General features: G+C 34.4%; 3 protein-coding genes across 3 annotated transcripts; 1 reads left to right on the top strand and 2 right to left on the bottom strand.

Moving 5' to 3' along the window:
• Window positions 1–7,543: 7,543 nt before the first annotated feature.
• Window positions 7,544–10,836, bottom strand: PAB7 (poly(A) binding protein 7). The gene is made up of 10 exons (XM_021434092.1): window positions 10,566–10,836; window positions 9,909–10,027; window positions 9,617–9,810; window positions 9,285–9,544; window positions 9,082–9,188; window positions 8,796–8,985; window positions 8,368–8,663; window positions 8,119–8,259; window positions 7,828–8,031; window positions 7,544–7,741 (listed from the first exon to the last, which is right to left on the bottom strand). The coding sequence occupies exons 1-10, from the start codon at window positions 10,765–10,767 to the stop codon at window positions 7,544–7,546; spliced, it is 1,911 nt and encodes a 636-aa protein (XP_021289767.1). The 5' UTR covers window positions 10,768–10,836.
• Window positions 10,837–12,021: 1,185 nt separating this feature from the next.
• LOC110420637 (Eukaryotic aspartyl protease family protein) lies at window positions 12,022–17,148 on the bottom strand. Its single transcript, XM_021434019.2, has 10 exons — window positions 16,640–17,148; window positions 15,868–15,997; window positions 15,519–15,766; window positions 14,755–14,982; window positions 13,788–13,950; window positions 13,542–13,615; window positions 13,283–13,379; window positions 13,097–13,160; window positions 12,729–12,800; window positions 12,022–12,618 (listed from the first exon to the last, which is right to left on the bottom strand). The coding sequence occupies exons 1-10, from the start codon at window positions 16,858–16,860 to the stop codon at window positions 12,452–12,454; spliced, it is 1,464 nt and encodes a 487-aa protein (XP_021289694.1). The 5' UTR covers window positions 16,861–17,148; the 3' UTR covers window positions 12,022–12,451.
• Window positions 17,149–23,689: 6,541 nt separating this feature from the next.
• Window positions 23,690–27,624, top strand: LOS4 (P-loop containing nucleoside triphosphate hydrolases superfamily protein). Its single transcript, XM_021434246.2, has 8 exons — window positions 23,690–24,043; window positions 24,141–24,434; window positions 24,521–24,748; window positions 25,734–25,799; window positions 26,188–26,592; window positions 26,669–26,780; window positions 27,166–27,251; window positions 27,352–27,624. Exons 1-8 carry the CDS (start codon window positions 23,777–23,779, stop codon window positions 27,412–27,414), a joined length of 1,521 nt encoding a protein of 506 aa, XP_021289921.1. The 5' UTR covers window positions 23,690–23,776; the 3' UTR covers window positions 27,415–27,624.
• Window positions 27,625–27,735: the final 111 nt, after the last annotated feature.

The raw sequence follows: 27,735 nt of genomic DNA, 5'->3' as shown, positions 1-27,735 counted from the left end.
TTAACACATAACATTTCATAAAAGCATGACAATCATCACATTCCATTCACACGTACAATTATCACAAATCATTCAATGTGATGGTTTATCCCCCATCAACCTTGGGCCAGTAATGTACAGTTTCATTGCACCTTAGATGTTTATGATATATTATAGGAGTGAAGTCGTCACTTGCACCTCGCGAAAGTGGAATTTTACCTCACTCAAATCATACTCACACTCATATCATTGGGTATGTGGAATGCCCATTACATGCATGCTTACTCACCTCATAAGATATATGAAATTTACATCATATACTCATCTCATTGCATCTCTTCATGCCCATCCCATTTTCTCATGTAATATGGAAAACATACGTTGCACACATAATCTCATGGCATTTTTCTTAGCTTTCTTAATTACCTTATTTAGTATATGGAATATACATCATATACATAAATATAGCAACCTTAGACAAGAATGACATTGTCTAGTCCATCATGTATCATACGCTTCAACACAGCAAACATTTACATCATATCATACATGCCTTACACATAAATCATATCTCGTACCTACACTAATCCAAAGATCAGAATAATCGAGTACTTCATACAATAAGGTGTTTGTCCCCTCTTATTGAAAACTAATACATATTAGAATATTTACATATATAGTAGCTTCATAAACACTTTGAAAATCCTTGTGTCATTCAAATCACAATCACTAACTCTTTATTTACTTAGAAAACCATTTTTATTCTTGAAACTCAAAGCTTTGTCAAACCATTTCCAAGATATCCTTCAACTTGCATAAACAATCATTTCCATAAAAATCATGCCAGTTTTATATATCAAATAATTTGAAAGTGGTGTATCTACTCACCTAATTGAAGAATAAATATCTAGCTCCAATCATAACTCCACTTTGACAATATCTGTGGAGTTTTCAAGTGTCCCTAACATAGAACAATCATCATAATCATTATCTATACTCATAAATTACGTAATAATCATTTCCAGCACTTGCACAACTATTCGGGTTTAGCTAAATCTAATTTTCTAACTTAAACTCACTGTTATATTAACTAAAAATACTTAAGAACCCATAATTCGTTTATCCTTACCTTAAGTGAGCTTGGATGCTTAGGAAAATTACAAAACCTTGAACTTTAGCAATCAACATAAGTTTTTGGGCATTAAAACAGTTGTTTCAGAGTTAAAAAGAAGAGCTTTGTAGATTTCAAAGTTTAAAAATGGATCCTTTGTAATCAAAGTTAAAGAACCAAGCTTTAAACCATTAAAAATGATGATTTGAAGAAAAAATAAGTTAAGAGGATTTGAAGAAGTGCTTACCTTGCAAAAATGTAGCTGAGGGTTGCCAACTCTCGTAAAATAAGTCAGATTTATAGTTTTAGATGAGAAAATACCATGTTGCTCTTTTAATTTTTCTAAAAACAATATCACCTATCGATAAATCGAGGTCATTTATTGATAGATGGGCTTCAAAATCCCTTTTAAAAACTCTTGAATTTCTATCTATTGATAGATACCGCGTATCTATCGATAAGTAAACTCATATATTGATAGATGACGAATATTTATCGATAGATATTCATTAAAATCATTTATGGATTCAAACGAAGAACATCTATCATAGTTAAGGAACATCTATCAATAAATAGACTTCAGTAAGCAAAAATAGACTTGGAAACATGTCTAGTTGGACTTATTTTAACACCAAACTTATCAAATCACCTTAATGCATCGAAATATGAAATTTTCCAAGCTTAAAAACTAAATTTAAGTGTTCAAATAATGATTCATGCATGCTTACTTAAGGATTTCGTATCTTACTATCAAATATCCAGGTGGAATTTCATAAGTAACCAAGGTGAGGTGAAGCTCCCTTGTAGCTTAAGTTCAAATGTAACTAGTTGTAATCTTAGTTTTTATTATGTTTCTACAAGATTCTATCCTCTCCAAGCTTGAGGATTTTGGGAGCTTGGTTGATCTTAGATTTATTGACCAAGGTAAGTACTTGTTTGTTTAAAACAGTAGATATGTGATTGAACATACAAAACCGGTTAGCTAAAACATAGGAAAAGAGCATAAGTTAGTTATATTTTGGAACTTTGAATGCGAGAGAATTAAAGAATCTATGAGGGTATGTGGATACTGAATTTGAATACTAGGGAATTAACAGATTTTCATCTGAGTTTTTTTCATATGCGGCTTATGCATGCCATGTATACTGAATTTGCTCATAATTTGAGGCATATACGAGTTTTAAAATACATCATGTCATAAGCACATATTTTGATATGTGTTTGGAAGTTCAGTAATTATAAAATTTCAGCCTTCTAATGCTTGTTTCCTATTTTATTCACTCACTGAGTCTGCAAGAATTACCTCAATTAATTAATCTACAAGTATATAGTTTGTTGGGGCTTCTGTTTGAAGAGTGAGTGGTTGTTGTGCTTAGTAGGTATCATGGCATTCGATAGCATTTTGTTATTTTCGTGTTGACTCCACTGGTCAGGTTTTGAGTATGTGTGGCTATTTTAAGCCAATTATGTAAGGTTGAGACCCATTGTGTTAGCCAAAGTATGGCAAGGGTTGTTATTACAACTTTATGTGAATACACACACACACATACACACAAAAGGTTGTGGTTGAGGTTTAAAATATTTGTATTCTAGTGATGTGGTTTTCAGAGGTGCGCTTGGGTCTTGTGGGTTTACTTGCTAGACCCATGTGTTGGAAATGACTTAGAAGTTCAGGTCGTTATACTAAACTTGCTCCTTCCTCATCAAATTGGTCTATTTTTTTCTCCTTATCTTCTTTTTTTTTTTTTACACTTTCTCATAATATCAAGTGATCAATTTTATATCCTCAACCACATTTAAAAAAAAAATAGAGATGTCAACGAGTAGGGTACCTGTTAATTTTGAGATACTCAAACCCAAGCCCAATTAATACGTAAGGTACCCGAACCTCATAACTATCCAAATATTTTTAAGATTTATTATCCGAACCCAAACCCTATTACCATCCACTATCTGGTAATTATCCGAGCCCATATAAAAGCTCAATTATGTAAAATAAATAATTATCTATTACGGATACGTAATTACCCGAACTCGAATCCGAAACCCATATATAGAATAAATTATATTTTACATCTATACAATTCATTAATAATTAAATTTATAAAAGCAAACAAACAGTAAAATTTTAATTCAAATAACCAAAAACTAATATCTCAAACAACAATTTGAATAATTAAAAACAAATATCTCAAACAGATTATCAGTTATAGTTATTATTTTTATTATGTTTTTATTTGTACATATAAATAAAATGTTGCTAATAGTTATTATCACTTAATAGAAATTCTTTAGTACGTTTTATTGATGTAAGTATAAATGCAACACTAATAATTTTATAAGATATAATTTTTTGTAAATTACAAGTTTTATTTATATAGTAATGACAACAAACAAAATATTTTATCATAATGAGTATATTGTAATGTTTATATATAAATTGAATATATTAATATTATAACCTATTCATGTAACATATTAATACGTAGGATATAAGTATAGTAATTATTATTAAATATAACCTATTTAATATGTTAATAAGTATGTAGTAAATGGTAATGTTTATATATAAATTAAATATATTAATATTTATAACCTATTTATATGTAGAATATTGGTTTAAATAGAGAAAACAATACTATATAGCATAGGTGTAATAATTATAACTTATATTATTTAAAATATATAACCTATAATTACATATTCTATGACTTTAACACATAATCATATTATTTATGTTCTAAATTTAAAAATGTAAATACCTATTATACTTAATACAAGTATAATTGATTGCTATATTTAATTATAACACTTTGCAATATATATATATATATATATGGAAATTATAGTAATTATATTCCTTTAATAAGATATTATTTAAACATAACTAATAATTTAATAGTTTTATTATTTAATTATATTAATGGCATATCATTAATAATTTGACTAATAATAATATATTATAAATAAAAAGTTCAATTCCTAACATTAACAAAATTTTATATATTTATTCATTTAGTGTATACTATATAATACATAATTGTATTCAAGTATCGAGTACCCAAGGAGTGCTACTTGAATCTACTTGAACCTGATACAGGTGGTAAATTTATTGCTTGAACCTGCATTAAACCCAAATATAAGGTACTTTAACCCTAAAAAATTGTGTTGGGTACCTGTAGGTATCCTACACCCATTGCCATCCTTACAAAAATGTCTTCAAGTTGTCATTATAGTTAAGTAACCATTATCAACTTAAGATCATATATTTCAAGTTAAATGCTTAAATTAGGCCTAAACGTTTGGATTTTTTTCAATTAAAGACCAAACATTTCAATTGTAACAATTAAGAGTTAAACATTCTCGATTTCTTACAATTAGAATCTAAGTTGACAAGTGGATAGAGTGTGTATCTTACACAACAGAAAATCACTTGAGCTGATGACAAGGCATGTTGGGAATTGTTATTGTTACTTTTTGTGAAAAGAGTATTGGAAAAAGTATTGTTAACGTCATGTTAAAAAATTTAGTGTTACACATCATGTTGGAAATAATTGTTACATATCATGTTGAAAATGTATTTATTATACGTCATATTAAAAATTTAGTTGTTACATGTCATGTTAAAAAATGTAGTTATTACATGTCATATTGAAATTTAATTATTATACATTATGTTGAAAAATGTAATTGTTATATGCCATGTTGATAAAAAATTTAGTTGTTGCACGCTATGTTAAAAAATATAATTGTTACATGTCATGTTGAAGATTTAGTTGTTACACATTATGATGAAAAAATTGTTACACACCACACCATAATTTGAATAATTTTGACTTAACAGAAAAAACTTTCTGATAAAACTACTATTTAATATCTTGCACGACAAGTCAGAGTGCACATCATGTGTATGTCTTGCACATATCAGACACCTCTTACCTTAGGCTTTAATTGTAAGGAACCAAAAACATTTGGCTCTTGGTTGTTACAAGTGAAATGTTTGATCCTAAATTGACAAAAATCCAAAGATTTTGTCCCTAAATTGAGCATTTTCGTAACCCAAAAGATTAGACATACTCAAAATCAAATTAAGATAGACATATCAGTTCTTAGAAATCCATAAAGCAAATAGATTTACTAGTTTCTAGAGGAATAAATCATCATCACAATTCATATAAACCTTTCATTGCCTATCGCTCCATGACGATATCCCGATGTTTGGGGGTGAAATGCAAGAACGTAATAACTTTTATCATTAGAAGGGTGATGAGCGAATTGTGTGTGTATATGTTATTGATTTTTCACGTAAGTGCACGTTATCGCAAATAAGTAATATAGTGATGAAGTATAGTATCGTTCCCACAGTGATTTGTTCCTAAATCTTTACTAAGTATTAAAATTTATGACAAATTAATCGTATTTAAGTAATTAAATTTTTTAAAATATTAATTAAAATAAAATTAAAACAAGCATTAAATTAATTAATAGAAATTAAAATTACTTGGAAAAGGCAATAGACAATACCTAGGATTATGAGTTGATTCTACATTTCATCTGAAACTAACTTCTCTTATTATTTACATTCATGAGTGGTTTTATTAATCTAGAATCCAAAGCTATATACAAGTCTCTGTTGAGATGCTTATACAAATACCTAACTTAATTGAGTCACTATATGTTTATAGTGATCAATTAAATAAGGTTCATTAAGTTAGTGTTTTAATTTGGTTATATATGGCAATTGATGTATATCTACCTAAATTACGAATCATATCACCTAAGTGATATGAACATACACTATTCAAAACTTAGTTCAATCAAAAATCTTTTTGTCGAGTTTCAATTAGATTCACAAATCAGTTAATTATTCGCTAGTTAATCATAAGCATTAAGAACATATTTGAGTAAGCAAAACTATACTCATTCATAATAAATAAAAGAGAAACTAATATACAAACTCCATGTTGAAATCTATCATAATCTAAGAAAAATAATTTAACACATTAAATCTAATAAAAAATAATATCCAAAGGAATTTAGCTATGACTTCAAGTCAAAGAAAACAAGAGAAACATAAAAATATAGAAAAAATTAATTGTTGAAGCTTTGCAATCTCAATTCTCTCTTAAATTCTTTTGCTTTGTTCTTAGCTCTTTTTCTTTAGAGTAGTTGCTTGTTGCCTTCTCTAAAACCTTTGAAAAAGTCCCTTAAATAGACTTCAAGTAACCTAATTTTAAAAATTTGTTAAATTTTTATTTTTGAAAAACCGTCCCTTGCCATGGTCATGACTCCTTGGCGTCATGGTGTTGCCTTTTTGCATTAATAGTGCCACGGCCATAATTTCTTGATGCCGTGGCACTTTAACCTCGAAAAAATGTATGGTGCACTACCTTTCACCAATATTGTAGCCTTGTTCTCCTCAATGCTGCGGCCTTGGCTTCCTCGACCTTGCAGCCTTGAGTAACTCAAGGTCGCGGCCTTTCTCCACACGCTGCTTTGTGTAAAATTGCAAAAGTTAAGCATTTTCTAACACTATATTCACCTAGATTTGATCCGAACTGAGTGAAATGGTAAACATAAAAGTTTTAACCTTGTCTCTTAACTTTTCAATGGCTTAAGAATTACATTAATTGGACTTTTGAGGTGAAAGATATGCTTGGGTGAAGTAGTAAACATAAAGGTGTAACCCTTACTCTGAACATTCTAGTGGTTCAAGAATCACCTCATTTAAAGTCCTATATAGAGAGATATGGTCAAATACTGAAATATATATAAATAAAGTCATTACCATACTTGCATAAAAGAGAAATCAACAATAACTACTCTTAAAATAATTTAAAACAAAATAACATAAAATTAAACTAATATAATTTAAATTAACTACTCTTGTACCATGTAACCTTCGCAATGTGTTCAGTCAAACAATCCATGCCAACTGCGTAATCGCTCCACCAATAAAGATTAGGATTTCTTTCATGTACTGCTACTATGAAAAGAGGAGAAAGCTGGAAGCTATATTGAAAGAGTTCCTGTCCAAATTTATTGGATTTCTTTCTCTAACCTGAATTATTATACTTGAGTCTAGTTATTTTCTTCGGCTACTTCTTTGGTTGGTTTTGGATCGTCAGTTGTATTGTTTTTGTTGCCACGCATATACTAGAATAAATTGGATTATTATTGAAAAATGGTAATACTAGTCGCGCTCTCTGGGGTGGTGGAAACGAAGTTCCACTACATGGCTTTAAAGAATGACCTGAAACATCTTAATTTATGGAGTAAGGATCAGCATATTATAGAGTTCTTAAGCCTCTGATGTAAAATAGTAGTTTGCATTGCATCTCTATAAGCAAAAAAATTGGCACCAAAACAACATCCTTTAACAAGATCAATATCCCTATACTGTAATTGCAAGCAAAAATTATAAAAAAAAAAAAAAGGACAACTGCCATTTTTTCAGTTGACTGCAACTTCAGCAGACAGGAAACTTGGATGAAGGGCATCTTGGCCAGACACTTTAGCATTTGAGAGCTTGAGAACCTCCACAGCTTCCTCCACTTTGGCAGCCAAGGATTCTGGTGACTCTAGTAAAAGAAGCAGTTCAGAGTTGTCCATCTCTAAAAGCATCCCTTGTATCTTCGGAACCAGATCAGGCTGCAAAAAAAAAAAAAGAGGAAAAAGTTAACCCTATATGTAGAAAAATCCTTAAATTTTATAACATGCCTTCAGACGCAAATTACCTGGTGTTTCTGAACAAGGGGGTAGAGTCGTTCACCAAGAATTGTTTTTTGCTGCTCAGGGGAAGCGGCAGCAAGCATACTACTCAGCATCTCAGATCCTTGTGATACAACTGCAACAGAATTGGAAGCAGCTGGTGGCACTCCCGAACCCCTGTTCACTTCTCGTCCACGACCATTTGGCACATATTTAGCTTGCCCAACCCGCTGCAATATATAGCTTGCAGGGATCAGAAAATTTGAAATATAGCTTGAACATGTCAAAAATAGAATCACGTTAAGAGAAAAACAAACCTGATGGTTGCTTTGATCTTTCAAAGTAGTGCCCGATTGAGCGGGCTGTTGCAATTGGGGCACAGAGTAACCACCCTGCAGAAGAGCATGCCCGTTCATCCTACCCCGGTTTTGCCTAGTTTGTCTTGTAGCACTAGGAACCTATGGTACAAAAAATATATTAAGTATTGGAACAGTTGGTAGTTTGAACCGCTAATGTACTAATTAATTTGATGTTGCTGGAATGAAGTGAGCAGAATAAATAAATACCATGGGCAGTGATGATGGTTGAAAGGCTGGTCTGGTTGGAGGTGTGAAGGCATTAGCCCTCCAACCTGCCCTCAAACCTAAAGGCTGGTACATCATCCCCGGCCGAGGAGGTACCGGTGAAACAACGCCAGGTGGAGCTGTGTAATAGAGTGGAGGATATCCTCCGGGGAGAACAGCTGTGGAAGGCCCTGCTAATCCTGCCATACGCTGTGCATAATGAAGTTGCAAGTGTGCTTGTCTATCCTCCTTCCTTTGGGCAATAGCTACATACAACGGCTTGCGGTGAAACATATGTCCTGTAAGATACACAAGGATGAGATCATTGACAACTTCAATGAGAAGGAGTGACTAATTAACTTGAGAGGCATACTGGATGATCGCCATTATGGGTAGCACAATCCTTTTTCTTTTCCACTTCATTAACTTACCATGAAATGTGCTAACTGCTTTAGTGGCCTCCTCAGGGGTAGAGAAGCACACAAATCCAAACCCCTTGCTTATTCCTTTGTCATCTCGCATAAGTTTTGAAGAAGTAATTGTACCACACTGACTGAAATGTTCTTTTAGCTCTTCATCAGTCACATCATCATCAATATTCTTGACATAAACATTTGAAGCCTGCAATTTGAACAAAGATATAGTAGAATGATAATAAATAACAAGAAAGGATAAGCATGTGAATTGCATCAGCCAGAGAAATGAGCGCAGGATTACTTTATATTTCATGATCTGCGCCTTCCGTTTTTCCTCAAACTGACGACGCAATATTTGCTGCCGTTCTGCTTTCTTCTGTGCCCTTGCTACATATAGAACCTTTGAGCCTAATCAATACAACCGTAGATCAAAACAAGAGAGGTGTATCAGTCAGTTGTTCCCAGCAGTTAAGGTCAAAAAAGAAAAGTGTTAACAAAACCTACCAAGTTGTGAACCATTCATCGCTTCCATTGCCCGCTTGGCATCATCTGGACTCTCAAAGTTGACAAAGCCAAAGCCTCTTGAGGCACCATTTTCATCCTTTGCGACAAACAGGCTAGCAATTTTCCCAAACCCAGAAAATTTATCTTGCAAAAGCTCTTCTGTGATATCTGCATCCAAATTCTTCATATACAAATTTGTGTATTTGACATCAGGACTTAGCATTACCCGATCACTCTTTTTCATAAATTTCCCAACATATCTGCACCACAAAACATATAATCATTACAACACAGAGGCAAAATGCTAACAGAAAAAAGAAAATAGTCCTTACATCTGCTTATCACCCAAAGTGGAGCCATTCAGCTTCTCAATAGCGGCATTTGCAGATTCCTCTGACTCAAATTGAACAAAGCCATACCCCTTACTCTTCCCATCCTCAAATGTGGCAACTTTGCAAGATATTACGTTCCCAAACATGCGAAATAACTCTTGCAGTCCCACATTATCAATCGTATCACTCAAATTCTGAATAAAACAAACCAAATGCATATCACATTCAAGAGAAGAAAATGAAAGTAGTAATTGATAATATTTGTCAATCTAAATTAACATCTGTTCACTACCTTAACAAACACATTCCCCACTCCACTTTTCCTTGCATCAGCATCTCGAAGCGACCACATCACCCTTATCATCTTTCCATTCAGCAAACTGTGATTCTTTGCCTCGATAGCATGATGTGCTGGTCAACCCAAAAGAGGAAAATACATTTTAGTTTAACCGAGAATTTACATATGAAATTAGAAACCACCAACTGCAGAACATCCCATCGACATCCAATTAACTCTTCCTCCACAATCAGAGTGCTTATATAGGAGGGCATACAATAAACAGAATAAATGGAATATAAATGATAAAAAAAATAAAGAAAACCAAGATTGTAGCAGAATAAATCAATGAAAGCCAAAAGTTTGTAATTCCTGTGAGATCAGTAATACAAAGATGATGTCTGAACTAATAACATAGGTGTAAATCTTGAACCTTCGCTTTCGATAAATTTAATGAGTTTCTATTAAACAAGGACATCAATACAGGTTTGGAAGTCGACCCGATAGCAAATCTCAAAGATCAAACGTAATTGGCAATTGGAAAATATATTTGGTTTAAGCAAAAGCCAAAACTTATGTAAAGAAGATCATCAAATCTTCCAACAATAATAAAGAAACGAAGTAATAATTTTTTTTTTTAAGAAAAAAGGGTTACTAAAATATTTGACGTACCATCCTGAGGAGATATGAAGTTGACATAGCCATAACAAAGAGACCTTCCTGTAGAAGAGTCCCTACACACACGGACAGAGGCCAAGCTCTTGAACTCAGAGAAAGCGTCAAAGAGTTGGCCGTCAGAGACGTCAGGGTGCAAGTCCCCAACGTACAATGAAGCCGGCGACGCCGCCATCGTTACCGCCGATGGAACCGCCATTATTAATTATATAATAATTCCCACTAGTGTAGATGTTGATCACTTTTCCAACAGAAGAGAAAAACTGTTATACCCAACAAAACCGACAATGGCATGCAATGGCGTTTTGGGATTGTTCTAGAAAACAATAAAGGAAAGAACCAGAGAGAGAGAGAGAAGTGGCGTTTCCTTTCGGTTTTATTTTGAGAGTGATTAATTTAGAAGGAGTTTGATTTTGTTTGAGAGAGAAAGAGGGATGAAAAGAGCAGAGAATTTTTTGCATGAACGCAAGGTGAGAGCTTGGGACGTTCAACTATAAGCAATGCAATCCGTTGCGTTATCCTACTCGCCTTTTTAGAGCGTTTCCACCGCTTCCCCATTTTCTCCAATATTTTATTATAAAGGGAAACACAAAATTGAAAGTCAGAACTTTTCCTCAATACAATAGTAGGAAGCGGAGAGTGTAGTCGGAGAGGCGCGTGAGGAAATTTTGGAGGCGGGTTTCTGTTTGTTAACACGTGCGAAAGAAAACTCCAAACGTAAAAGGTTAAAAAAGGGAAGAGACCTAAAACCAAAAGACTGCTTCAAACTTGGGGAAAAACGCTTTCTACAGTCCGCTCTCCCTATGATTTTCGGGAACCTTTTACATCCTCTATTTACCCAAACACCCCGCCTTCATTCACGGACACGTGCCTTCTGTCCCATTTCCATATCCCTTGTATTTTTATTATTTTCTTTTCACTTTTTGAACATAAAAATAAAAAATATATATATATATATATATATTGATATAGATATCTCATGTTTTTAATACTATCATAAAAATTGAAGTCAATCTTTATTATATATCTTTTAATCACAATAACGTTTACTCTTCACTAAAATATTTTTAAAAAATTGAAATTTTTTGTTTATTTTATATGTAAGAATTAGACATTTTTTAAATTAAAAATAAAAATCTGATAAATATTATCTGACCTCACCCAACTATTCATGTAAATTTCCCACAAAAAAATCCTAAGATCGAAATAGACTAACGATTTACGAATAAAAAAATCAATGCAATGATAGTGATGTATAATTGACTTGGGTAAAAAGATACGATAAGTCTTGAATTTAATTTAAGTAAAGAGATACAAGGAGCGAAATTCACGCTCTCCCTAAAACTTGCACAACATGATTAAAATCTGAAATGTGTGAGAGTGGAATGAGTCAAAAAGGTTGTAAACTCACTTCCATCAACAACATAAAGGAGCATTCAATGATTCTGGGCAATTATCAGGGCAATTATCAGCATTTTTTATATTACCAAACAAGCAATGATGTTTACAAAAATTGACTTGTAGCATGGACGGACACCAAATGTTACTTCTTCTACACGTATAGCTAAAACCAGATCAGAAAAATTGAGTGCCCTTGTTCTGCTTCCAACTTCCAATGGCAACATATTACCCGTACAACAGAGATAATATACAAGTCTAGCAATGCTTGGCATGGGAGAAGGCCAAGTTATCCACCAGATAAGTAGAAGACCTCCTGCCCTCTTCACAAGCAATCCAAATCAGAGAAGGATCTTACACTCTGGAGATAACTACCTTTGCTATCTTCCTGAAGAGCACAAATGCCTTGCCGATCACCATAAATAAAGATCGGACAATCTACTATATGTAGAACAAAGAATGAATTTTCAGACTTGAGGTTTAAATTACAAAAATTGGAACTCCACAAACTCTAAGAGTTGCATTAGTAGAGTTATAAAACTCAAAGGTATAAGCTTGAATAGCATCTCTCTTGTTGAGCTACTCACACTCAGCTGTCCTTCATTTATGAAGTCCTTACTGGAAGTAATAGAGACATTTACAGATAATGAACCTGACAAGTAGAAATTCAGAGACATGTAAGAGGCACTGGGTCAAGTTGCTAATGAAACACTAAAATTGTGGGGGTAAAAGGCATATAATAATATTCTTAATTGAACTTACAATCATAATTAGCCCATCCAATTCGTTGACGAGCGAGATCATAAACAAATATCTTATCTTTTAAGACAAGATCTGCAAAATGAATAAACCATAAAAACCTAACCATTCATCTTTAACAAAGTAAAGAAGTCGAACAAATACATGAAAAGGTGAGTATTATAAATAGTGTAGTGCAAAATAACTGGTGCAATTTGCTGAAATCCTCCATTCAAAAAGTCCCCTTAACTTTGAGGATTTATCAGTTCATGCAACACTCATTTCAAATTATGCCGCAGGGCAAAAAAAAAAAAAAAACATATAACTGGGAGCTGAAGCAAAGTGTTTCTTGTTCCAAACTTTAATCCATTCAAAGAAAACCAGTATCTAACCTCCTAAAATGGTTATTCCACCCTGAACCTTTAGGAAACCAATGCACCACATTGTAGCACCATCCTGCAACAACAAAGTGATATTACACTTCATGCAACAGAAATTCCATTCACAGTGATCATTTCTACATCATAACTTTGAGAGAAATGTAGAATTAAACAGAGTACTTAGGTAGCACAACTTACATAGAAACCGGAATGTATAAGATACTCTTCTGGTTTTAATGTCATTGATGCACCAGCAGCAAAATTTAGACTAACTGGGGGAAATATCTCATTTACACTGAACATAAAACAGATATTGATCTTATTTAGATTAAATGATACTAGGTGCAGGGAACAGATGAATAGGTGGATACCAAAAAAGCACAGGAAAACAAAAATTGTCTCCGAAGATAAACATAACTATGAAACTACTACATGAAAAATAAAGCTAGAGAATTACCTAGTGGGGACAAGATAACATTGGTTTCCTTTATAAATGGTGGGAGTCACAGATGGTGAAACAGTAGCAGTTATCTGCCAATTTAACATGCAAGTCAACTTCAGAACACATTAGTTGTAAGGTAGTTCAATACAACTAAATATCTTACGCCTTCAGGGTGCAATCTCAAGAACAGATGTTTGTTTTCTATTTCACCACTTAACTTTAGTTTTCCTTAAGGAAAATTGAAAGAATATTCATACTTACAGCGCTGACAAATGGATCATATGCCTCTTGCACAAGGTATGCCAAAGTTGTTCCAGAGTCAACAATGGTACCACGATTATTTGATGTTGCAAAAACTGATGGATCAATTGCCAGACTCTGTCCATTGACAGCAATGCTCTGTAGAACTAAATTATAATGAGGCCTGAAAATTTTAAATAAGGAAATGGTCAAACTTGCTGCAAAATTCGTAGCCATATATTCCAAATGAAACCGAAAGAACAAATGTTACACAAGCAAAGACTATGATGGTTCATGAATACATCAATTCACCAACAAAAGAAAAAAACTCAGCATGTTGACAACATCAACCTCGCCCCTTCAAAACCCTAAACTCCTTCCCATCCCCCAATCAAAATCATATAAAAAAATGATGTGTGACGGTAGTTAAACCAAGCTTTTGCAAGATTCAAGAGCAGCCTTGACTCTTGGAAAGAGTGGTAATAGAAAGAACATATACAGCAGTATCAACTAATGCCTTCTCCATAATACCACATATTAAAATCAGAGCATAGTTTAAGATGTAAAAAACAACCATTATAGAGCAAGAGGAATATCTGATTTCTAGAACCACTGCCAGTGCAAATTGTCGGCAAGACCAATCTTTTTTTATATTAAGAAAATCCACCCAGCAAAACACTAATTGCTGGGAAAAATGAAGCATTAGTTTTTGAAAATGATGAATCACAACATCAGAGCCAAAAGCATGAGCACCAAACAAACGGTGCAGGAAAGGGAGAGAAGGCCTGAAGGGCCACCGAGGCACCAGTAAATATGCTACTTTTTCTTTCATTGACACAAAATATTACCCAGGTCCCCAGCACTTAACTAGTAAGTGGAATAAATTCAAAGTGACCAACAGCATGTTAAAATGAGGGAATAAGCGAGACGTCAGAATGTAAGCAGAATGGACAAAAACAACAAAAGTTATGCAAGAAAGAGGACATACTGTGATGGAACAAGTGGACTATAAACAATGCCCGGCTCCATAATCTCACCAAGAACCATTATACCCCCTCCACTGCCATCTCCTCTCAAACAATGTGAGAAAACTCTAGGTGTTATACCATGGGATGATAATTGTGATATAACAGACAGATCACCTCGGCCAAAGCCAAATATCCCATCCACAGCTTTATCAGTTTTAGTTAAGTCACCAGACTGATACGTGCTGCACCTGTTACACGCCATGTCCATAGGGGAATAAGTCTTAAATAACAAAGAAAATTGAGAATAACATAAATCAAACAGCCATTAAGACTGTTATTTGATGCAAGGCATAGTCAAAGGAGAAATAACATGCAAAATTGCTTTGCTGCAGATGGAAGATACTATATGTGACTTCCTTTTACATGAACAAGTTTACATTCCCTCCTCTATGGTCAAATCAAAGTGCACTAGCAGAACTCAACATCAATCTCACTTCAAGCTCACTCCACATGCTCAATTACTTATGATTGTATTAAATCCAATCCACTGTCATGACATTTAAACATTTTTATTTTTTAGTCCATCATTGTATATAAAGATCACACCAGACTTATACTGATTGATAACCAAGAAACCTTATCTCAAAAGAAGAATTCCATAAAAGACTAAGCTGGTCAGGCTTTTCCCTTTTTTTTTTTTTCATTGGTTTCATTTATCTTAATGGTTCTTTCCAATCCTATATTTTAGCAGACAGCCAACCTCTATTGAGTTATAGAAGCTCACCCAAAAACGATGACAGCCGAAGAGTTAGCAATCAAAGACTGCCCCAAAACAGCGTCAAAATACAACATATCAGATACATAATAACCTGATGTCCCACTTCCATCTCCATACTGGAAGGAGTAACTGCATTGATTGCTCTGAGAACACTGCGTTGCAGTAGTTTGAAATTCTGAAGAACACATTGGATCTGAACAAGAAACTAGCCTAGCAGATGATGAACTAGCCGTGTCAAATAAACTGAGCTGAATCTGTACAATGCAGGACATCACAAGTTAGCAATGACATTTTCAATTGTCATTTTCATTGCAAAACTTATCAAATTATTAAAGTAAAGGGAAGGGGGTTTTACTCCGAGTCCACTGGATTGAGGACAATTAGGGCAGGAGCTGCAGGTGACCCATAATATGTCACTTCCAGTGTCTATCTGCACATTAAATTCTCTAGGAGGAGATCCAAGTTTCACCTTTGTAAAATAAAGCCTAAACCAAAAAAAGAAAAAACAAAGAATTAAAGAACAAAATCAATGCCACTATCAATTTTATATCCCAATACATTATCAATTTCATTTCATGCTAAGGAAAGCGTGGAAAAACAAAAAGAACTCAAGACAACAACAACAAAATTGAATGACAAGAAAACTAACGATACAAATAAAATAAAAGTAAAAGGAAGACAATATTTCATCTTTGGATATACCCAAAAAAATTAAAAAAAGCGATCTCTTTCTTCTTTTTTTTTTCTTTCCTCTTTTTCCATCAGCCTTCATTATCTTCCACCTCTTCAGCAGTCAAAACAAGCGTTAAGATGAAGCAGAAAACAAGGAAAATAATTAAAGGCCATATTCGCCAAATAATAACAAAAAAAAAACTTAATCGATAAATAAGGAACCTAAAAGTTACCCATTTCCATACTACACAAGTTCACCAAAGAAAATCCATCAAAGAGCATAAACTAGAAATTCAGATTAAAGGAGAAAAAGAAAAACTTGTCTAAAAAAGACCAGCTTAAATTCACCAACAAGAAAATAACAAAACCCATTAATGCAAAACCAAAAAAGGAGCCTCAGAATCTTTAAATAAAAAAAAAAGAAATAAAGAAACAAAGGGGTAAGCTAAAATTACCCGACGAGGTAGGGATCGGAGGAGCCTTGAACAGAGAAGTCCACGACACCACCAACGAGACCCTGCAAGATTCGGGAGTGTCTGAGTTGGTCACGAGCTACGAGATGACTCAACTCAACTCTCTTGTTCAAAGGAAAAGCTCTCTCCAGTGGGATAACATTACAGTAAACCACCGACAAGACTGCTAAAATCTCCAAGATCAGCAGACTCAAAGCCCGCATTTTCCAAAGGCTTTGAGAAAATTGAAAAAGAATATGAGAGTTTCTTCTTTATAAAGAGATATCGAAATACAAAGATCGATCCTGTTTGGCTCTCTGCATTGAGAAAAATAAAAGAGAGGAAGCAAAGGATAAGAAAAGAAAACGAGAGTGTGAAGAGAAAGGGAGAGTGATCAACGGGAGATTTTTCAAAAAAAAAAACAAAGGAGAAATGGATTCAGTTGATTAATTATGAGCTACATAGAGGGAAATAATATAGTTAGTAACAGAAGGATGTGAAAAGACGAAACTGTCCTTCATTTATTATGGACAAGGAAATTCAGTTGGCAATCATTTGGCCGTAAAATTCTTTGTAGGTAGCATGCTATACTGTGTACATCAATTGATTCACTTTTTTTTTTAACATGAAATTTTATGTAATTACACTTTTAAATATATATTTTGATATTAGGGGAATTTGCCTAGAAGTTTGGTTTTTACAATATTGGTATAGAAAGAAAGCATGTGATGTTGGATAATAGGAAAATGCCAGGAAGAGGAGAAGAAAAGTTATAAAGTTGACCTAAAGTCTTCAAAGGGTACAAATTTGAAGATATTGATTGATTTTTTATTAAGTTTTTATTTGACCAAATTCTTTTTAAAAGGAAAAAAAGTCTTAGTAAGTCAATGCTTTTAATGAACAACAATATTAAGGAATATAAGTTTATGATATGCTGATTTAACTAGTTTGGTCTTTAAGAAAATATTTAGGACAAGTGTAATTAAAATTATTGAATCAAGATTTAATAATTAACTATAAGGGGATATTTTGGGCAATGTAAGAATTTCAGTTTGTAATTAAAAAAAAGGGGATACAAAGGTTGTACTTGAATACGTTAAGGTATGAAATTAAAATATAAGAATGGTTAAAAACAAAGACAAAAATAGTAGCCGTAAGGCACACTGCAAGGTAGTAATATTGTCCACATTTTAAGGGTGTACGGTGCGTATTAGCACGCCTGACTTGACCAAAGAGGCGAAAGAGGAGCATCGGCACCACACGGCACGCGTAGCTGTTGCGACTAGAGTTCTGACGCCACGCTTGTATTTGTCGGTAGCGCCTCGAGCCCATAGGGACCCCACTATCTTTGAAAGGGAAATATGTGCTACATTTAATGAGAAATAATAAAAGCTTTGGAATTAAAAGCTTCAATTTTTCACATTCCAAGCTTTGGAATTTATATAGATATAACATTAAGGTTAAAGGCATCGTTGTCGCCATTGCTATTTTCTGCTTGTCAAAGAAGGATATGGGGAGAGTTAATCCTTTAAGCAGCCGATCGAGCCAATGCTTACTGACTCGAAGCGCATAGTGACAGCTGGACACATCCCTCTTAGTGGTACGGGGTATCTTGACCCCCTAATGGGCACTTTCCAAACTGTGCTTAGACTTGAATGGGCACTTTCCGTGCTATTGAGCAACGGGCATGCGCTAAAGGAGGCTGAAAATGAACTTGAAACCCAGGTGGGAATTAAGGGGTCGGCGAGTGGAGGAGTCGGACATAAAAAACCTCATCATGCAACTTGCAAGCCATTGTCAAGGAAGCATTGCGATTATGCCCAGCCCCCCCTCTATCAGCACCGCAAGAAGCCATGGAGACTGTACAGTAGTGGACTTCCATGTTCCAGCAGGCACTCTCCTTCTCGTTAACCTCTGCCCAACATTTGGGAATAGCCTTCAGGATTTGTGTTTGAGCGGTCCCTTAATGAACAAGCCAAGTTTGATGTACCATTTGGTTCTGGTAAGAAGATGTGTCCAGCTGTTACTTTTTGAGCTTCGAGTCACTAAGCTTTGGCTCGATCGGCTGCTTCATGGATTAACTCTCTCCATATCTTTCTTTGACAAGCAGAGAATAACAATGACGAAAACAAAACCTTAACCTTAAAATTATATCAATATATATTCCAAAGCTTGGAATATGAAAAATAATTAAGGAACCGCTCAAACACATATTCTGATGGGTTTTCCCAAATGTTGGGCAATGCTTAACGAGAAGGCGAGTGGCTGCTGGAACATTGAAGTCCGCTACTGTACAATTGTCCTTGGCTTATTGAGGTGCTGATAGAGGCGCGGCAGGGCATAATCGCAATGCTTCCTTGATAATGGCTTGCCCTTTGGTGAGGTTTATTATTTCGGACTCCTCCACTAGCCGATCCCTTAATTCCTACCTGGGTTTCAAGTTCATCCTCAGCCTTCTGTATGCCCGCTGTTCAATAGCAAGTAAAGTGCCCATGCAAGTCTAAGCACAGTGGTACTGTCATTGCCACCTAAGACAAGGCTTTGATAAGAATGGCAAAAACAAACCCTTAGCCTTGTTCTTGCTTGGACTTTGATATGTCCTTGCATTGGATTTCATGTGATGTTTTAAGGTTAGAAGGTTTGGGGTTTGTATTTAGCGTGTAATTAATTAGGGTTTTGCATATCAAACTTTCAGAAAAGTTTATTATGAGTCTAGAATTCATGTTTTCATCATAGTAAGTAAGCATATATATATATATATTTGTGTTATTTCAGAAGAAAATAATGTACACATATTTAAATTTTATGGTCACAATGATTAAATTGAACACTCAACTCAAGGACATAAGGATAGCCATCAAGTTTGATAGGGACATTCAATTATTAAGAATGTTAAATCAGAGAAGTTTTCAGAGCAAGTTTGAACCGCAGATTAAATGAGGGATTCTACTTCGCTGACAGAGTTAAAATCTCTTTCATTCTTCTTTTTTTAAATTTGGTAAATTGGATCATATCGATTTAATTATAATCTTTTACATTTAAATAAATTAATTAAACATATATATAAATTATTTGAACTTATAATATCATTAATTTAGTAGTTTTAAGCTAAAATAAAATTGATAAGAAAAGTAATGTTTTATATGGAGGGTCGGGGCCAAAATCATAATGCATGCCATAGGTTGCATTGCATGAACTAAAAGCTTCAAAAATTGGAGTGGTCCAGTCGGCAAGATTCATGTGGTAATAGATAGAAAAGACCAGCAGGAGGACCAAAGGCAACAATTAGCACGATTAGAAGTTTGAGGACCAGACCAGTAGAAAGTTGTTCAAAAAGTAAATAATTTTCCATGGTTTTGCCTTTCTGTGGCAGTCCAACAGCTACAAATTGTTATTTTTAATTAGTCCTTTTCAATGAACAGGCACAGCCTGTCATATATTTACAGAAGTTGGATATCCGATTGAGACCTGACATGGATTTTCAGCCATTATTAAAGGGCAGCCGTGAAGCAAACTACTAATTATCATTTGATTGGTAGCAATTGATGACTTGGATATCTTTCTTCTTGCTTCATTGGTTAAGATTAAGCAGCATTGGGAATCTTAAGCTTCCTGCTTTGAAGTGCAACCTACTCAAAAGAAAACCCCCATGGCTATGGTCAATCATTTCTGATAGAATTCCCTCCAAATTTTCTTTTAATAAAGTGGAACATCAACCACGTTCCCTTTAAAAAAAAATGGATTGCTTTTCTTGTTAACAAACCCTTTTCTAGGTGGGGGAACGCTATTCTTTTATTGGGATGCTGGTGCTTATCTGCTTTATTTTGCTAAAGGTGTGCTTCTTGTTTATAGAAACCATGGAATGAATCCAGCTCGAATTTGAGAAGCGGGCTTCTTTACGCCTTTTAGAGGGCACACACAGTTGGAAATCGTTCACGATCATCACAGTCTACCACCTTAAACATCTAAAAAGATGTATCAGTTAATTTAAAGAAAGAATAACATCAGATATATACCTTTGTACAAGTTTACTTCTTTCCACTGAGGAAAGGATCAGAATGTGACAATTTATTCAAACCAAACTAAAGGGTGAACAAAATAGTATTGAGTTTGAGGGTTTATCGTTTTCCCTGTGTTTTTTAAAGTGGAAAAATGATAAAGGATTGGAGGTGGAGGTAGTTGTCATTCCCAAGCTGATTTTGCCTAAGGTCTTCTCCTAAGGGAGCACAAGTAAAACTAGAAAAAGGAGAATAGTGGAGTGGTTCTGACAGCAAGATTCGAATTTTGAGATTGAAAGTATATGTATATAGTTAGAAAAAACTAAAAGGGGACTAAGGAAATAATTAGCATAATCAGAAGCAGTTAAAATTCTTATATGTATATATATGTATGTATGTATGTATGTATGTATGTATGTATAAAGTCAATAACTTTCATGGTTAATTTGTGGCAGGCTGGCAGTCCAAAAGCAGCTGCAATGTTTTGATTCATTAGGCACACAGCCTGGCATATAACTACAGAAATTGGATTTTTGATTGAGACATATATATGCCATAGGTTTTCTGGCCATTGTATATTGAAAAGGGCAGCCATGACAAAGTGGATAGAAATCATCAGTAGAAGCAAACTCATTTAATTTCCTAATTTGGATCTTTCTTCTTGTTTCATTAGCCAGCAATATTGGAAAATATTTGGCTCTATTCTTTGAAGTATAACTCACTCAAAAGAATACCCTTCATGGTGAATTGTTTAGCTCAAGGATCATCCAGAAAATCCCACAATTGATCATTTTTAGCAAACCAAACTCTTTTAATATATAAAAAGTTGAAGATCAACCCTCAATTTCATAAGATTGCTTTTCTTGCTGACAAATCGACTTTGTTTCTTTTTATTGAACCTTGATGCCTCTCTCTCTCTCTCTCTCTCTCTCTCTCTCTCTCTCCTTCTTTATCTATTCCAAGCAGCCTTCTAGTTCACAAAAACCATGAATCAATCCAGCTCAAATTTGGGAATAAGAGGTCTTCTTCACAGAAAATATGGTTATCTATTTCGAGGTTTGTTGATTCAGGAGATTAAAACTAATAGAAATGCTAAGTAAGTTTATGAAATTTCAGTAACTTAGTAACTATTGTTTCAATCACTTGATGCTAATGAAAGTATTAGAATTAGAAGATCATTGAAATGCATTTGTTTGTCTAATAAATAACAAAACAGTTTTACATACTAAAAGAACAAGCATTCGTGAAAATGATTAAAACTTGTCACAAAGGAGTTATCATTGTATGTCTCAATTGTTGTAGGGATCATAGAGAGTTACCATTAAATTATGTATGTAGTTCTTGAGGAATAGATAAGCATTACATAAAAATAATTATGCATTTTGAGTCTGTCAATTTTGCATACTATGTTTATTTAGAAGAAATATATGTAAGTATAGATTTGAGAAGTTGATATATGATCAAGCTTAATCGTAGTATAGTTTTGAGCTTAAGGGAAATCCAATTTGTTATAAAGTTATAGCCCATATATGTAAATTCATGTAAATGAAAGTGTTCTTATCAGTTATATTAATAATGTTAATCAGCTTATACACTAAATGTTATTAAAAAAATTGAGCTCACAACTATGGGCTTGAGCTAGAGTGAAATTACAATTAATAAAACATGGAATAAACTTAATATATTTTACCTATATAGTTTTGAACTGGCCCCTAGATTAAAGTTGGCTTATTGGCCAAAGGATCAAAAAGGTGAGTTTGGCAAATTAAAAGGCATTTCTTCACATAACAAATTTGTGTGCCACAACTGAGAAGGTTTGTTGGGTAGCTTTCACTTCTTTCCATTGAGAAGTTGATGGAACCTGGGAAAAAGTTGCATTGACTGATCACTTCTATCTTTCAGCTTTCAAAATGTGGACCAGAAACAGTACCCTAACCCATAATTTGAACTACAGGCTTGATTCTAGCCTTCTAGCTTAGAAAGGAGTAAAGGGCAAACTGAGTCCATGAACCCAAATGCGAAAGTGTGAATATAAGGTTAATTGTGGGGGGCACATCAAAGTATATGAAGTTGACAATGCAAGCAAGATGACTTTGGACAAATCAACATATATATGGATATAAAGATTTATTCAAATTAGTGTTAGGAAAGGAAGAAAAAGTGTATGACAGCCAAATTTTCTTGATTTTCAGAGTGGGTGAAGTAAAGTCTTCATTAAGAATTGAAAAGGAATTCTTGGTGGGAAATTTATTCGAGTTGGATACTTGATACCCTATCCTTGCTAACTTGGATTGACTTGTATCATTTTAAATTAAAGTATTAATTAATTTTGGGTGCTCTAGGTTCTGCTTTTGTTAGTCAATAAAGAAAGTATTATCAAAACATTGATATATAGTAGAGTGGAGGCACACTCTGGCAAGAATGCTGCCAAATTAAATGAACATCACATCCGCTTACCTTCATGAAGATATTATTGTAACAAAAGCAAAAAATGGGCATCATTGGGCCTCACAGCCTTGATTGTTCTGTTCATATAAATTAATGGAAGCTTGGGCCCAACCCACTTTAGAAAGTGTCCACTGGGCTCATATGGGCCTGCTAGCTACACAAACAGATATGAAGGCCCAACTAATGTTTATCGAGTAAATAAAAAGACAAAGAAATTATTTTTTTTATATTTCTAAAATTTTTTCATCAACTTTGCATTTTAATTTTTATAGTTTTATTTTATTTTCGTCAATTATCAATAATTTTATACACTTTAATTATGTAAAAAGTAAACAACCATCATGCAACAAGCTAATATGTAACTATCTTGCAAGTCGAAGCACAATAATATTATTTTAAGTTTTTCTCTTTTAAATATCATATGCGAACTTCAATTTTTTTCCCTTTTTTGAATATTAAAATGAATAAGGTAAATAAGATTAAATTGTTTACCCTTCGAATAAAAAGAAACATTAACTGTAAATTTCCCATTTATCTCGCGGTTGTTTAAAAGCAGAAAGGAAAATTACTGCGTCACTAATAAGCTAAAGCTAAACCCAAAGTCGGTTAAACGGTCCCCCGTACCACAATATAGTCTCTTCTCCTATCTGTAATTCACCCAAAACCCCTGATTCACCTTTTGTGCCCTTACTTCATGGCTGACACCGCCACCTCCACCTCCACCTCTACCTCGGCGGCCGCCGCCGCCGCCGAAGAGCCACCGCCACAAGAAGCCAAAAAAGCGACTGAAGCACCAAAAAGATGGGCCGATTTAGAAGACGACCCTCCGGAGGAACCGAGCGCATCCTCAGCATCGGAGGAAAAAGGCGCGCCGGAACTCGACGTGGAAAACCTAGCAATCGACGAGAACAGAAAGATCAACAAATTCCTCGACGAACCCGAAGACTCCAACATCAAAGCCGTATAAATCCCTGAATCTAAACATTTTTCAGCTTTGTTCTTCATAGTTCGACTGCGATTTAGGGGTTTGACTTTTGAAATTTGTTTGATTTTTCTAGGTTACACCAGGGGATACACCGTACACGTCAGCGTCTACATTTGAGGAATTGAAATTATCACCAGAATTATTGAAAGGATTATATGTTGAGATGAAATTTGAAAAGCCTAGTAAAATTCAAGCTATTAGTTTACCAATGATTTTAACTCCCCCTTATATGGATTTAATTGCTCAAGCCCATAATGGTTCTGGAAAAACTACTTGCTTTACACTTGGAATGCTATCACGTGTCGATCCGAATTTAAAAGCTCCTCAAGCACTTTGCATTTGTCCCACTCGAGAATTGGCTATTCAGGTTAAGTTTTTGGAATTTCGAGTTTATTGAGGTTTTAATGAAATTGTGGTTTTGGTTTTGAAGATAAAATTTGGTCTTCTTTGCAGAATTTGGAAGTGCTTAGGAAGATGGGGAAGCATACTGGGATAACTTCAGAATGCGCCATTCCAATGGATAGTAGTAATTATATACCGATTTATAAACGGCCGCCAATTACAGCTCAAGTAGTTATTGGTACTCCTGGCACCATTAAGAAGTGGATGTCCGTGAAGAAATTGGGTGTGAGTTGTGTGAAGATTCTCGTGTTTGATGAGGCGGATCATATGCTGGCTGAGGTAACCTTTGTTTTTCTTGTTTGCATGTTATGATGTTGATGGAATTTAGAATTTATAATGCTATTGTACTCAGTATTAGAAAAAGGGAGGAAAAAAGGAACTTATGGTCATTTTGCTTTGTTGCAATTTAGAAATTTTGTTAATGCTGCTTCTGTGATTCTTGTTCTGGAATGTGTTGGAACCTAAATTGTCTATGCATGATGCTTGACTACGTTAGTGTAGTTGGGTGTGAGCTGTATAGGTATAGAGATGTTGCATTATTCAATAAATTCTTATTTATTTATGGTCGAGAAAATGTTTTATCATTTTATAGTTTTAGTCTTGACGATAATGAAGTTGATCATAAAGTTTTAATTATAATAATCAGAAATTGAGAAGGCATCTTGCAGCTTATCTTTCTAGTGGTATGTAGTATTTTTAGCTGCCTCAGCAATAGTTTGGTTGCATCTTTCAGAACTGATTTTGCTACATCCAATATGTAACTTTTGGCATATTAGGAGAAGTGTTCAGAATTTTTACTATATTTCTTTGTATGTTATTCAATTTATTGGAATGTTATTACTTAGGAGCATGGTTGTCGGAGTTGCTTGGGTAGGTTTTTGAGGCACAGTTATACAGGATGCCCAAAGCATGATGACAATAATGGGGTTCAGATAAGAATGAGGAGGGGTGACAAAGGATTTATATTTCCCAAATGGTAGGATTGATGTGCCATTAAGTGATTTTGGTTCTGATTTGCTGCCTAGCATTCCAAGGATCTTTGTTTATCATATTCATTAAATTCTCTGTTTTGGGATGTGTGTTTAGGAGAGGAGCATTGAGGAGGTTTGGAATGGCTTTGTTTGAAGACCATTTATTTTGGAATGAGGGACACTGTTTTAATTATATAGTGCTACCATATGATCTAACTGTTTGAGTAAATTTCATGCTTAGAGGAATGTGTTGTTGATTACTGATATGCTCATCTACATTTCTTTGCCTGCAGGATGGATTTAAAGATGACTCCTTAAGAATAATGAGGGATATTGAAAGGATCAGTTCTAATTGCCAGGTTTGTATAAAAGATTTGATGTAAATGTAATTTTGATCTATGATGTGGTGTGTCAACCTTTCTCTACATACTATCTCAACTTTTCTTTATCTTGAGATTGTTGGAAAGATGTACCTTAAAGTACTTGATCAATATGGATTAATCAGGTGCCTAATAAACTTGGAAAATGAAATGAAATTGGTGGTCCATGCTATTGTTTTTGAAGAATGCCTATGCATTGAAATGCTAACATCTTGATGCTGATGGGCTTGAATATGTACTTTATTGTTTACAAGGGCTAGTCTATGTGGGTATAGTTAGAAAGCATGCTTATCATTGTAAACTTAGTTTCTCAACTTGCATTGGAGAATAATGGCTGACTCATGCATGGTTTTGAATCAATTTCAAGGTTCTTCTGTTTTCTGCCACATTTAGTGAGACGGTCAAGAATTTTGTATCAAGGATAGTTAAGAGAGATCACAATCAACTATTTGTCAAGAAGGAAGAACTATCATTGGAGTCAGTGAAGCAGTTCAAGGTGAATGTCCCAGATGAACTTTCCAAGGTTCTGGTGATTAAAGAGAGAATTTTTGAATTTGGAGAGCGCCTAGGGCAGACAATAATATTTGTACGTACAAGGAATAGTGCAAGCATGTTGCATAAGTCACTTGTTGACCTTGGTTATGAGGTTACCACAATCCAAGGTGCTCTGAAGCAAGAAGACCGAGACAAGATAGTGAAAGAGTTCAAAGATGGTTTGACTCAAGTCCTCATTTCAACTGACCTTCTTGCCCGGGGTTTTGACCAGCAACAGGTATCTCTTCTCCTTATTCCTCTGAGTTGCCTGGCTGTATACAAGCTGTGTCATCCTGACTTGTATCTTGCTGCAGGTTAATTTGGTCATCAATTATGATCTTCCTGTGAAGCATGACAATCGTACAGAGCCTGATTGTGAGGTTTACTTGCATAGAATCGGTAGGGCAGGGCGCTTTGGCCGCAAGGGTAGGTTTCTGAATTAAAATGTGATTTTACTTTATTTGCTACTTGTTTAAAAGGTTTATACTGGCAATTGAATTCCATTTTATCTCTCATTAGAAGTGTTAATTACTGCTTCCTGATGCTTGATAAACCTGACTGGTAGCCAGATATGTAGTTCTAAAATGTTAAGCTTTTTCTTGATGTTCCAATGCTTTGACTTTTGTTAGACAACATGTGCAATTTGATGCCATTCAGTAGTTGTTTTATGTTATTACTTTTGTGTGTGTGTTATCAAGTTGGTTATAATTTGAGGGTGAAGTGTTATTGATTCAAGCAGCCAACCAATCGCTTTATAATGAACATTTGTGGAAGAGCAAATTATTCAGATGTATTTCTATTTGATTTGCAGGAGCTGTGTTCAACTTGCTCAGCGGTGATATGGACCAGATGATAATGTCCAAAATTGAAAATCACTTTGGCACCAAAGTAGCAGAGGTAAGCCCGCTACCTGGCTGTGGAGGTTCATATTAGTTATTTTTCTTTTATGCCCATCTGTTTTTCATCTAATTGCTTTTACATCTTATCTTCAATGCAGGTGGCCGACTGGAGGAATGAGGAAGACTTTAAAGCTGCTCTCAGATCAGCTGGTTTATTGTAAACAAAGCTTCAGTCAAAACTAGATTGTACTTTATTAAGTTATGCACTTTACCCTTTTTGGCGAAATTAGCTGGTTTGATTTTGAGAAGTTGATGTCCTGTTTTTGAAGTTGCTATTCACAAAATATTTGAACTGAAAAGAAGAAGAAGAAAACCAATCATTTGTGGTCTTTATTTTGGAATCTAAGTGGGAGAATTTTGAGTTCATTGTAGTTATATCTCGAAACTAAAGTTTGTAATTGTTAATGGATTCTTAGAGTAGTGAAGCTTTATATTAGGATTGAAGAAAGTAAACCTCGAATCCAAAATGCTAAAGCCAAGGG

Source organism: Theobroma umbraticum, unplaced genomic scaffold (assembly GCF_002168275.2).
Source record: "Theobroma umbraticum cultivar Fairchild unplaced genomic scaffold, ASM216827v3 scaffold_86.0, whole genome shotgun sequence".
Lineage (NCBI taxonomy): Eukaryota > Viridiplantae > Streptophyta > Magnoliopsida > Malvales > Malvaceae > Theobroma > Theobroma umbraticum.
This window is presented reverse-complemented; position numbering and strand designations above follow the sequence as displayed.